The 14,067-nt window shown below is 29.5% G+C and overlaps 2 protein-coding genes across 2 annotated transcripts; one reads left to right on the forward strand and one right to left on the reverse strand.

The window, feature by feature from the left end:
* Positions 1-745: 745 nt before the first annotated feature.
* CCT8 (chaperonin containing TCP1 subunit 8) lies at positions 746-4,114 on the reverse strand. The gene is made up of 10 exons (XM_015512422.2): positions 3,911-4,114; positions 3,656-3,826; positions 3,463-3,594; positions 3,184-3,391; positions 3,051-3,112; positions 2,843-2,980; positions 2,520-2,765; positions 1,485-1,688; positions 1,169-1,405; positions 746-1,094 (listed from the first exon to the last, which is right to left on the reverse strand). Exons 1-10 carry the CDS (start codon positions 3,968-3,970, stop codon positions 900-902), a joined length of 1,653 nt encoding a protein of 550 aa, XP_015367908.1. The 5' UTR covers positions 3,971-4,114; the 3' UTR covers positions 746-899.
* Positions 4,115-7,477: 3,363 nt separating this feature from the next.
* On the forward strand, positions 7,478-13,162 carry LOC107164563 (protein-lysine N-methyltransferase SMYD4-like). The gene is made up of 5 exons (XM_015512425.2): positions 7,478-8,557; positions 9,927-10,051; positions 10,487-11,125; positions 12,495-12,646; positions 12,724-13,162. The coding sequence occupies exons 1-5, from the start codon at positions 7,801-7,803 to the stop codon at positions 12,959-12,961; spliced, it is 1,911 nt and encodes a 636-aa protein (XP_015367911.2). The 5' UTR covers positions 7,478-7,800; the 3' UTR covers positions 12,962-13,162.
* The last annotated feature ends 905 nt before the right edge of the window (positions 13,163-14,067 follow it).

Consider the following 14,067-nt stretch of genomic DNA (forward strand, 5'->3'; position numbering starts at 1 on the left):
GTCATAACTTAAAGATTATTTTCAAGTTCTTAGACAAAACTGATAATATTCTGTTAACACGTCAAAATATTAACAGTTAGATGGTAATATTTAACAGCAAAACACTTTCCAATAAATATAGTTATAAATTAATTATAATTTATAAGTATATCATTATTAATTTTGGATGAAAATATTAATCTTGAGCAACTAAGATTTGTTAAATGCATTCAATCACAATGTCATTTAATAACACAAGATTGAAGTTACCATTAAAAATTGATCCTTAAAAATTATCACAAAGTGTATGTTAGATTAGGTAGTATTTTACATTACGAGTAATTTAATACTGACAATCACTTGTTCGGAAACAGATCAATGTTTGATACTATGATTTTATGAAGTACATAAGTGACTTTATACACCAAATAAAAAATTTAAAATACTGATTTAAACTATAGAATAGGCTATCATTATTTATAAATTATTCCAATATATAAATAAATTCTATATAGCTATTTAAAATATAATTGTTTTACCTTGAAAAGAAACTATTTTCTTTTGGGATTTATTGTTTTAGTTAATTAAGCTCAACAAATATATATATATAATCTTTTCTATGTGCAGCTGTTAAACCACAATTATTCAAACGACAATAATGGCTTTCAAAGAAAATTAATAGCTATTTGATAGCATTTTGTAAATAAATTACAAGAAAAATAAAATAATTGAGTTTTCTAGAAAATAAAAATAAAATAAAAAATAATTAAATAATTAAGAATCATTTTAATTTATTTATTAGAATTTTACAAAATTGATTCTTAACATTACAAGTAAAAAAAATACTTAGTATTATTATTAAGAGTTAGTAACTTGAATTAGTGGGTAAAAAAAAGATACCAAGTGTGTACAACAAAAAATTATGCATCATCATCATTATCAGGTGCACGTCCACCAGGTGCTTTTGGACCGCCAGCTCGTTTAGCCATTATAATCTGATCAACTTTTAGTATTGTGCATGCAGCTTGTGTGGCATACTGCAAGCCCCAAAACTTAGACAAGTAAGAATCAAAAATGCCAGCTTTGGTGACATCTATTAATGATGATCCTTTAGCCTAAGGAAATAAGAATAATTACAAATTAATTAAGAAAAACAAAATAACATACAATAAACATACAATAAACATACTTCAATATTAAAACCAGCATTTTTATTTCCCTTGCTATGTTGCGAATAAAGTTCAGCAAGAGTTTCATTGGATTTCACACCAGTGTTATCAGCTAAAATTTTAACAAAACCTTCAAGAGCAACTGCAAACCTTTTGGCACCATATTGTTCTAATCCGGGCAGTGTATCAGCATATAAGCCAACTTGGTAAGCAAGTTCCATTTCTATGGCTCCAGCACCAGGTAATAATTTTCCATCCTAAAATAAGATTAAAAACATTTATTTATACATTCAAAATATTAAAACGATTTTTAACTTTAATTTAACTATAACATACTCTGGAAATTCCTTTGAAGGTATTAACACCATCATCAATTGCTCTTTCTATGTCATCCATGAAGTTATCAGTGGCTCCACGTACAACAATTGTTGACATACGAGAGTCTTTACCATCCAAACGGAATACTACTAACGAAGTGTCTCCAAGTTCATCTACATATACACAGTCAGCATATCCAAGTTCTTCTTTGTTTGGAGGGGTCTGAAGAAACAAAAATAATAACCATGTAAAATTTTTAAGTTTAAATCAATAAATAGTATTTTTAATTGATTTTGAAGTATTGATAGAATTTCATAAAAAAAACTGAAAATATTAAACAATTATAACAACTAAAATTATTTTTATTAATTTAAAATTAAATGGAACTACTATTTTTTTATTATTATTATTATATTATATTCAGCACAGGTGGTGCTATTACAAGTAACTATTTTCTTTAAAAATTAAATCTCTGCTAAGAATATCTGATACAGTTTTGATTTTATAGTTCCATCTATTCACACAATATACACGTGAATTGTCATGTATATAAGTATAATTTAAAGTAGTATAATCACAGAATAAAAATTAGGAAACCAAAATAAATTTTACATGGATTTTAAAGACTTTTATGGAAAGTGATCAAAACACTTCAAACATATTGGATTATGAACAAAAATCTTTAAAGTAGCCTTATTTCAAAATATTATTTTTGGAAATATTTTCCAATATGATATCCACCAGATAATAGATAATAACCTACAAGATAAATTCCTGCCAGTTAAGACACTAAATAAAGGTATTTGGTTCTCTTATGTGTACATTTCTTCATAAAGCGGAGTCATAAAGTTAGTTAAGATTAACTTATAAAACTTGACTAGTTTTTAACAGTGTAGATGAAAAATATAAATGCCGTCATCAACAACAAAAAAATTTGAGTAACCATAGTCTCGACAATGGGGTGGTAGTCTAGCCCTAGATAACAGAACCACGGTATTTGGGATAACGGAAAAGTACCAAACAAAGTTATGGCATTTGTGCATAAATACTTACAAGTCTGGGTAAAGCAGTAGCTGAAACCGATTTGCACAATCGCCTTAAGTCAAATTTGCTCATTAATCGTACACCCATAATTTTGTATTTGTTTAAATAATGTAAAGCCATGTCTCCAAATTTACCACCAGCAACAATTACAGTGACACCTGCATCAGCAATTGCTTTGATTTGTTCTTCAAGCACCATTTCTTCACCACGGCTGAAGTTTTGCAATTCATCAGCGGATTTGATTAAAACTGTTCCCTAAAATAAAGAGTTGAAGAATTAAATTATAAAAAAACCTACATTTATTTATGATATAGTTATTAAGAGCAACATACTTTTGTCTCAGTTGTAGTAATGTCAATGGGACATGTATATACAGCAATTTTAGCGTCAGTCTGTTTAGTAATATCACCTTCATTTGTACGTTTGAATACCATACCGTTAACAACAGTAGAATTGAATAAATTTGATCCCTAAACAAGAAAATTAATAAACATAAAATATAAGTAATACTAATAAAAGTATAATATAAATAATAATTACCAAAATTTTGCACACTCTAACATTGTCAACATTGAAAGTTGTCTTTTCTGGCAGAATAGAAGCTGAAAATATTGTTTCAAAACACTTTAATACAAATAAAAAATTAAATCATGAGATTAAATATAATGCTTACTGCAAGCTTTTAACACTAGATCTGTGATAAATTGTTCTTGGCCATACTGTTTACTCATAATCGATGATTTTACAGCTTGTGTTATAACTAATTGTTCAGCATTATTCTTGATGTCTTTAATTTCATGACAAGTCAAGGTAGGCAGTAACTCAAGAGTTTTATCAAGAGCTAATTGGAAACCTTCACACACTTCAACTGGAGTTAATCCCTTTTAATCATCAAAAATTAAATAATTATAAAGGATTGATTAATAAATGTCAAGAACAAATGAGTACTGACCATTTTCAATAAGTGTTCAGCTTGTTCTAACAATGCTCCAGCAAAAATGATAACAAAGTTGGTTCCATCACCTACTTCTTGTTCTTGCATTTCAGACGCGAATACAATAATTTTAGCAGCTGGGTGTTCAATCTACACAAATAGATGGTACATCATAAAAAAAAAAACTGATACATTTTATATGAATACTTACATCGAGCTCCTTCACGATTGTGGCAGCATCGTTAGTGATGAAAATCTTGTCAATATGATTTATGACTATTTTGTTCATTCCATTTGGGCCAAATGCAGTTTTAACAGTGTCAGAGAATTGTTTACAGGCACTTATGTTTCGGTAAACTGCTTCTTCGAGACCGGAAAGATGCTAAAAACACATTAACGCAATCCAAACGTAGTCAATTAGTACATTAAAGTATTTTGTCATTAGTCATGTTCGCAGGACACTCACCATAGCACCATCCTTTAACATTTGAGCAAAACCCGGAGCTTTTGGAACGTGTAATGCCATTTTAATAAGTCTTTATTTTACTATATCGTTAATCAAATGTATTTAATAAATAATGAGAATTAAAAAAATATTACTTTATAATTTATACTTTGATTTACTTGTAGCTAGCAATTTAAATAATTTTTTACTCAAAGATTTGGAATATATCGTGTTTTTGAGGTTAATGTTTTTATTCATGATTTCGATTATCTCCTTTACCGGATACGCGGTTGAGGGGGTGTGTCCCGATATACTGCAACAATGATTCTCGACAACAAAAGAAAAAATATAATATCGCAATACCTATAAATATTCAAATATTATTAATATTATATAATATTATGATACCTATGATATTGTCCATGACGTGCAATTCGAATATTATTGAAAATGTCCAATCGTTAATAACACTATTACTATTCAATAAATGTCTGAGAGACTGAGAATAAATATCATATTATTATCACAGTTAAAGATATATCTTCGATCGTGATTATTATTAGTTTTTTTAGGTAGATAAGATTTTGTAATGGATAAAGGATAATGTCCATCTAATTGTTGGTACTTTGTGTTTGTATATGTTATTATGTTAATAATATTATGATTTTTTGTCATTTAATGAATTGATGATTGTTGTTTTCATTAATTCCATACATGTAGCAAATTTGTGAACTGATAAACTAAAAACATATTATTATAGGTATCGATGTGTCATTCAAAATATACTTCATTGTTTTAATATCCTTAGTAAAATCACCAATTCTCCACCTTATATCTCAAACGTAACATTACACACCGATTTAAAAACTAAAGCAGTTCATGAAGAAGCACTAAAACCAGTACCTTATTACAAAATTATTCCACTACAAACTTGCTTCGCATAATATCAAACCCCTCGTGCACTCATATTAAACATATTGCCACTCTCGAAATTCATGTAAGCCCCCTAAAAGGCTTAAAAAGAATTGGTTCCGAGATCTTATCAATGACTAATCTAAAGAATAATGTACATAACGAATTTAAATATAAAACAACAAGTAAGGGTAATGTTACCACTGGTGACTTCTCTCATCATATTAATCATGTAAAAAACTATCCACAAGATATTCTCATTGTCCCTAAAGGAACACATTATATATTATACCGTATAATGCATAAATAATAAATAAAAAAGGTCATTTGTTTTGAAGTGGATTTAAAACAGATTGTTTTTCTGTCACAATTGAATATTTAGGTATTTCCAATTAGTTTATATTTTATACATTCGAAATCCAATTCGATTTAATCTTTCAGACGAAATACAAAATGTATGAAAAATTTGTATATTTAAAGGGTTCCCAAACAAGAATTTATAATATTTATAAATTATAATATGTAAATATGTCGATCATAAATAAATACGTTAAACATATAAAATCCGGTTTATTTAGGCATACGTGTATACAAGTATTACAAGTTAGATATACCATATACATGACTACATGAGTGATGACTGATGAGTGTTCATACATAAGCATAAATTAAATGTATAATATTATAATAGATGCAGATATTCCAGAAGACTTGGATAATGCTCCTTCTCTTATTTTATATTTTAGCAGAACCCCTATTACTACTGAGTACAAAAGGAGTGGTTGTAGGGGAATTTTATATAGAATGAGTTTAAGGGAGTAATGTTAAATTTGAACGATAAAGACATGAAGTGACCTTAGTAGGTGACATTTTGAGTTGAGCTTTGTGCGTTTGTGCGATAGCCATGTAAAAGTGTAAGACGTCTGTCGAATATCAAGCCAAGATAGGATTTCACTCCATTTGAGTGTGGGATAACTGTATAAGCTACAATAGCTATTATATATTATTATTACTTTAAGGATTGGTACATAATATATATTATTACTTTAAGGATTGATACATATATAAATATATTATTAATTATTATTACTATAGGGCAGGAGTCAGAAACCTTTTCGTAGGAAAGATCCATTTTTTTTTTTAAGTTACTAAACCATATGATATCCAGAGCCGTATAGGTTGTTCGGTCCAGGTTCCAAACAACCTTTTTATTTTTTATTACTTGCCATTTCCATTTTTTTAAATTAAATTTATATTTTTCGGTTCTCGATAATATTGAGGCATTTTTTAAAGAGCCACAGATTACATGTTAAAAAACCGCCCCTACCTACCCTATACCAGCGGCGTAGCCAGGATTTTTTTCGGGGAGGGGGGGGGCTGATCAATTTTTTACACAGCGGTGCATTAAATACCTATTAGCACGGCCGAAGCTATAGAAAACTAACAAAATAAAGATGACAATTTAAAATTAGTAAAATACAATTTAAGACTTTTTGAGTGAATATTGTAGACCATTGAAATAATTTTTAAATTTTATTAACATTTCGGGGGGGGGGTGCAGCCCCCTCAGCACTCCCCCTGGCTACGCCACTGCCATATACTCATGGTCAATCTTGAGTAACCATCAACGCGATTTTCAGTAAAGAATAGTGATCATGTATTCATGTATTTACACGATTGATCAGGACTGAAAATTCATATTTTTGAGTTGTGATTGATGAAATTCAAACATGTTAGAATTTTGATTGTCATTCAAGATTAACAATGTATGAAAGGTTTCAAGTATTGTTACAAGAGAGCAGTTTGACCAATGGGGCTATTTAAATCTTCGAGGAATTAACGATTTTTATTATTTTTACTTATTAATATAATACCCATTACAAATTACAATGACAGACTCGATAACTAACTGCAACTGTACAACAGTCAACGGAGGAATACCCGCTTTTCAGTATTTTTCATATCAAAATAAATAAATAATATATTTATTCTTGTTTAGTTTTAACTCTAAAAAATGTTGTCAAACCAGTATTAAATACTATATTATTTAAACAAGCAATATAAAATTATAAAAAATGATATGGTTTATTTAAAACCAGTAACAAATAACAATGTCATCAACAAAACATCTATAACTTCAGTATTTATTTCTATACTAAGCTAACTATTTAAGACAATAATTCTAAGACTGTACCAAGAGGTACATCATAGACTCGATGTAGAGAAGATATAAATTATTTTCTCTACATATCGTGATCATGGGTTTCTTTTCGAAGGATTTCTATAGTCTTAATAGATATATAGTATATTTTACAAGAAATTAAGATCCGGTGGACCTCGGGTTAGGAGACCAGACTACCGGAGCCGGGCGGAGCGACTATATGCCCAATGCCCATATTACTTTCGTCCAATGTCCATGTTCATTATATCTTTAACCGTGGTTGCGATGATAGACCAGTTACCAGTATACTTTATAACGAAGCCACGCCCCTGCGCACAAATCGTCCGCCGATTACCGTTTTTATTTTGAATTTAGTATGGTGGGTTTTACCGGGACGTATCTTCCAAAATAAATAATGTATAGCTCTATAATAATATTGTTGTGCAATAATTGTAAACGCAAAAAGCTAGTAAAAATAAAAATAATAATGATGAGTAATATCTAATTATGAAATACAAAAGTTATTTAGTATTATTTTATTATACAGTATACACAATATGATATTTTGTACCTATACCTAAATGTTTTCACGAAAATTAAATGAAAATATTCGACGGAAGAAACATTGCCAACTGCAGTTGCATACGACACCGAACAGAAAAGAAACGATTTGTGTTGGCAAACCCGTATTCCGTGTTGTCCGTTAATCGACATTTAACAATAATAAATTAATAATATTAATAATATTGTCTGTCGTGAGCCGCCACTCGCAACGCGGTGACTCTTGTTTGTGTCGCACTTGAATCGGAAGCCAAACAGGAAGAGTAACGGATCCGACATGGAATACTTCGAATACGACAACTTTTTGCACTACTCCAGTCGGCTGCTGATGGCCGACGTGCTGGGTGACGTTTACGTGGACTTTTCCAAGCTGAAATCGGCCAACAGCCGGTTCATGTTCACACGTGCCCTGCTTCGCAAACACAAATTACAGGTCGAGTCGTTGGACATCGACATGGAGTACGACGAACCCACCGTTTCGGCGAGGCTCCGACTAAACGGCAACGAGTTCTTCAAGGCCAAGCAGTACGAGAAGGCCGCCGACATGTACACCAAATGTTTGGAGGGCAGCGATTCGACCACTGAGTGCCACGCGCTCGCGCTGGCCAACCGGTCGGCCGCGTACTTCCATATGGGTCACTACGATCTTTGTATAAAGGACGCGCGCTGGGCCATGGGTTCCAATTACCCGTCCAGGATCGCGTACAAACTTTACGAACGGGCCGGACACGCAGAACGCTTGTTGGGCTTCGTCGAACGGGCGATACAGAGCTACGCCGTGTGCTTGACGCGACTGGACGAGTCGGACATGTCTGCGGAGAACAAGCGCAAGTTCCGGATAGAGATCGAAAGGGCCGCGAACGATTGCGAACAAGTGTTGGCCGAGCACAGAAGAACGATGAAAACACCCCGTCCTGACGAGCAACTGGTTGGTGGAAGAAACGAACACATTCCAGCACTATCGGCCTTTGTGGAACTGAGAATGTCCGAAAATATGGGACGAGGTGTTTATGCCACCCGCGACATTAATCCCGGTAAGTGACATTGTATTATTGTACCCAAGCTGTTATTGGTGATAAACGGTATAAAAAAAATTTAGAAGTATAATATTTCATTATGAGAGGATGGGCTTAAGTGCCTTAAAAAATAAAAATAAATGTCCTGAAAAAAGTACGACTTAGGTAATGTCTTAAAAAATGCTGTAAAAAACTTTTTAAATGTTTTTAAATTTAATAAAAACACAATTTTTAACTTAGAACTTATTCTAATGCATGAAGTTAACTCGTCAGTTAAATACAAAATTACAATTTAGCTAAATAGCTTATCTTATCTTTACCTAATTGCATGTAATTGTTATAACTTAAGTATGTATATACGTGTCTACACATGTCAATAACAATTTTGTCTGGGGTCAGAGTTTATCTGATCGGTAAAAACATAATAAATATTTATTTATTTATTTTTTTTTTTTTAATTAATGTTAATCTAAATTTTTATCGAATTTTATCCATTCCTATATAAAAACGACTTAAAGCATAAAAATGTCAAAAAATTCTAAATAAAAGGTACATTTTTTAATTCCTTAATATATGAAATAAACTTTGTGCTTAGAAATCAATGTATTCGGACATTCAGAAAAAAATTAAATTTGCATTAAAATCTGTTCCCTATTAGAAATTACCGAGGAAATTACATAATACAATGAACTTGAGGTGCAAGTTTGAAATATCATTTATATTTATTTATATTTTTATTCTTATGTTTATTATTTCAAAAGAGTTTGACATAACATCAAATTTGAGATATCTGTATTTTGTTTAATAAGAACTTACTTAACCTACCTATATGGTATTTTACAGCTAATTTTTGTGATTAATTATTATTATAAACAGTGGTAACAAACAGGTAAGTATGTCATTGTTTATTATTTTTTAACATTTAGTATAACTCCTGAATAGTTGAAAAAAATTTGAAGATTTAAAAGAAAAGATAAATTAGGTATCAAAACCAATAATTTGCTTCAGTGATGATTTATCTGATATAATTAATGCAAACCATTGCCCAAATAATTTGTTCATCCAAACTTGGTCACTCTCATACTACCTATATTATTGTTTTAAATTCTGTTAGCTGCCATGGATTGCTTAGGTCTCAAATAAACTGAAGTTTTTTTTGTATGTGTTAAATTTTGAATACAGCAATGTTTATTTTTTCACTTGGAATTTTCTACCTATACCATTTTTAGAACTTTAACAATTTTACAATGGCTATGTATACAAATGTGTGTTCCTGGGTAATAATTGCAATCCAGGAAAATAATTTTATTTTTTAATTAAAAAAATACATTTTTGAAAGAACAATAATTATGTGCGATTACATTATGTTATACCTATTTGTTTTTAGGTGATGTTGTGGCCATCGACGAACCTTACATTTGTGGGCCTATTTCAGATAATACAGAAGTTTGTCATTATAATGGTTGCCTAAAGTTGGACTTGGCTCTTTATCCCTGTCCAAAATGTTTATTGGTATATTTTTTTTTTTAATCTCTAACACAAGTTATAATTACCTATATAATGTTATGGAAATTTTAACATTAACAAAATTGTTTTAAACCAAATACTTGTATTAGTGCCTAATGTACTAAAACATTTTAATTTTACGACAAATAAACAAAAACAAAATAAAGGCGGAGAAAACAAATGCCTGCCTCCTCTTAAGTATTCAATATTTTGTAAAACGATTATTAGTGTTAACCTGAAATAATTTTAATCATTCCGAGTTCTGACTATACCTACAGAATATTTCTTTACAAATTACCTAATGATTTTTTTGATTTATCTGCTAATATAGGTATGTCTGTAATAAAAATCTACATTTCTACTATGTATACCTATTATTATACATCTAAAATTAAAAATTAATAAATACAAAATATCTTAATTGTTAATATACATTTTCAGGTTTATTACTGCAATAAAGACTGTATGAATAAAGCCAACGAAGAAGGACACTATTTGGAATGTCCAATTATGTGTTTCATCAAATCAACACCAGGAATAACAAGAATTAATGAACTTGCAATGAAGTGGTTTTTAAAAGACTATTTGAAAATGGGGTTAAAAAAATATTGTTCATTAGTTGATAACTTTTTTAAATCTAAAATTGATCCTCTAACAAGGGGTTTTGATGAGACAGGTCAATATAAATCTGATAACTTTTTAACTGCTTATTCTTTGGATAGTAAGGAAAACAAATTGTCGATAGACGTTTTGTTTTTTTTTAACTGTATTGCTGTTGATATGTTGCAGTATTTGATATTAAGTGGCTTTAAAATTCCAGAATGTTATATAGGTACTGTGGGTGCTTCTTTGGTGCATATAATCATTGTTTTAGATTTAAATTGTAGAAAGTTAAACATCAATGCCCCTACTATATCTTTTCAAGAAAAGCGTCAACTTACTCTTACAATAGCATTAACTTTGTATCCAACCATATCTTTATTCAACCATTCTTGTGATCCAAATATAAAACGAAGTGGAGAATTATCTGATAGAATAAGAGTTATGAAGGCAATTCAACCAATTCCCAAAGGAACTCAGGTGATTATATAGATATTATTATTATTTTACAATTTTTTGTTTGTCATATTATGATATTTGAAGGTAGCATGAATTGCAATAACAATTACTCAAAACTTTAAAATTCAAATGAATTGGTTTTATTTTTATCTTTTTTTTGTGACACTGAGTTAAAGAGTTGATCTAATAATGATAAACACCATTGTTTATCATATGAAAATTCAGCATACATCTACACATTAACACATTATTAATTTGATGTTAGGTCTAGTTGTAAGCTACTATTTGTTAATTTTTTAATTATAAATTGTATAATGTAGTAGAAATATAATATAATTTAAAATTGATTGCATTATAATAACACAAATGCTAATTTCACCTCTGTGGTCATTGTGGTCACATGCTACTTTTTGCTTTTACAACTTAAATAAGTACTATAATAATAGACATTTTTAATAGGAAAAAAAAAAAAAAAAAAAAAAAATTATGGGGGTGGAGTTGCCGAGCGGACTAAGGCGTCGGTTGCGACGCACGCAGTTGCCGGTTCGAATCTCGGTCACGGGCGGCATCTCTCTTTGGGCATTTCGCGATGTCTGGAGAGTGAGGCCGCCGGCCCCCAACCGAGCATGGCAGAAACCCACTGGTGCCCATTCAAAATTCTGCCAAAAACCCACGAGTGAAAACTTTACAGTACCTTCCCCCATAGTTCCCCAGGCTAATGACCTCAGTTGTCGAAGCCCTAACCATAAAAAAAAAATTATAAATTATAACACAAAAATACCCTAAGACTATTGTGTAATAGTAATAAATAATAATGAACAAGAGCTGCAGTAGCATCACAGTTGGGGTGTGATTGTCACCGTTGTCTATAGAAATTTATAATGTATTCTTGCACTAAAAAATAACATTTGTATAAGGTTTACATAGAAATTGTGGGAATAAACTTTCTAAATGTACGCACTTGACGGTTCTAATTTTTATTTTCCCTTATTTTACATTTGTAAATAGTAATATTAGTCTTTATTGGTTTGATGATAAAAGTAATGAATGACAATATCAAACTATTATTTTTATTTTTGCACGTTATATAAAATGTATAGGCACTTATAATATATAATTTATATTAATTATAGAAACAATAAGATTGTAAAATAAATAATGTCTTTGTAATAATATCTGGCAGTACACATCTCTGTTTATGTACATTGCCTGATATATCTAAAATAAAACAGAAATTTAATAGGTATGTTGAAACAATTTTTTTTTTTTGTAACCTTGTTTTTTGATTATAATATGTTTATCATTAGAGTATCTATTTTATTTATAAATAGTTAGAAAATTAAATCATTAAAATTAACACCTAATGTTTCTTGTATCTGTTGCTATCTAGTTGTTTGGTACTTATGGAATAATCTTTAAAGGACAAGATAAAAAATCAAGACAAGATCTTTGCAACAAATGTTTTTACTTTAAATGCTATTGCCAGCCTTGCATAATGAATTGGCCAACATGTCATTATATACCTAATCGTCTTTCTACATTGTATGTTATGTAACTTAAATTTTTTAATTGTCTTATATGTTTAAATATTAAATTTTATTATTTATATATGTTTTTAGAAATATTTTGAACCCTAGTATGGCAGATATTGTGTCATCGGAATGCAAAAAGTTTGTGGAATTTACAAAGTCGGTGAAATTGGAAGATTGTTGTCAGCATTTAAATTATTTATATTCATTTATTAAGCTATTGTTTGATAATGTAAAACGGCCATTTGAATTATATGAGGATTGTCTTGAAATGATAAGTATTGGTCACACCATAAGTTCCAATGAAATATACTTCAGTGATATATAAGTAAATATTAATTGATATCTTTATAATAAGTTAATTAATAGTTAAATAATTCTTAGTTATGTTCAAATAGTAATTTGTATTCAGCTATTCTTATAAGTGATTTTTTATGATTTAAACAAGTTTATACTGTTTTTTTTTTTTCTTTAAATCAGATTCATAAATTTTATTTTACTGTCTAAATTATTAACACTATATTATTATACTTTTATTGACTATAATATATTGTTTAAATTTCTTACAATTAAAATAGAAAATTTGTGGTTAACATGTATGATACTTCAGTCAGGACTTTTACTAGTCATATCAGAGCTGTACCAATACTACCAACATTGCATTGACTTAAGTATTAGAGTAAAATTAGATTATGAAGTTAGATTCAATGACATTGAATCATTAGCAAACTATATATTAACCTTTAGTGGTATGGTTAACATCTAGAAACCATGATGTACTCACATATATTTTAGTATCTACTCACTTTTTTGCCCTTTATAATATGCAAAAGATATAATTATTATGTGATAGTAAATATTTTAGTTTACTGTTATATGCTTATCATGAAGCATCAATCCATCCTCCCAGCCTTAAAAAAATTTCTACCATGACACCTAGGCGTCATACCCCGTATACCTCCCCACTATTAACTTGTCGTTGGTATTGTTTTGAGTGCAGAGATCGTCTTGTTACTATTTTGTTTATTGGTAGCCACTGGAAAAAATGATGATAGGTTTACTAATGGAAAAAATCTACTTATTGTGCTTAAAAAGTAAATATAAAATGTACATGCATTTAAGCGCTTTTAATATGTACATATATACACTTTTTTCTCTCACAGTTTCCATAAATACTTATATTTTTATACTAAATAATTTGTATTTTGTACTAAATATTTACTAATAAAAAAGAGAAATTTTACCTTAAAGATTTAGAGAATGCAATACAATACTGAAAGCTCTAAAAATAAATATGTATATACATTTAAAGTAGTTGTTTTTATTGCAAATTTTTAAATTGTATTAAAAACATATCCTTTATCAAATATGCTCAGAGATAGTAAAATTATAAACTTGTAATATTTATTATTTTTTTCTTAAGTGCTGTAAAAT

Source organism: Diuraphis noxia, unplaced genomic scaffold (genome assembly GCF_037042655.1).
Source record: "Diuraphis noxia isolate RWA-SAM2 unplaced genomic scaffold, SU_Dnox_SAM2 contig0003, whole genome shotgun sequence".
NCBI lineage: Eukaryota > Metazoa > Arthropoda > Insecta > Hemiptera > Aphididae > Diuraphis > Diuraphis noxia.

Coding starts and splice junctions, on each gene's coding strand:
- LOC107164563 (XM_015512425.2), top strand. CDS start 7,801: ATGGAATACTTCGAATACGACAACTTTTTGCACTACTCCAGTCGGCTG. Junction 10,052..10,486: donor CCTGTCCAAAATGTTTATTG/GTATATTTTTTT, acceptor ATACATTTTCAG/GTTTATTACTGCAATAAAGA. Junction 11,126..12,494: donor CAATTCCCAAAGGAACTCAG/GTGATTATATAG, acceptor GTTGCTATCTAG/TTGTTTGGTACTTATGGAAT.
- CCT8 (XM_015512422.2), bottom strand. CDS start 3,970: ATGGCATTACACGTTCCAAAAGCTCCGGGTTTTGCTCAAATGTTAAAG. Junction 1,689..2,519: donor CTACTGCTTTACCCAGACTT/GTAAGTATTTAT, acceptor TTGTTTCTTCAG/ACCCCTCCAAACAAAGAAGA. Junction 1,406..1,484: donor CCTTCAAAGGAATTTCCAGA/GTATGTTATAGT, acceptor ATCTTATTTTAG/GATGGAAAATTATTACCTGG.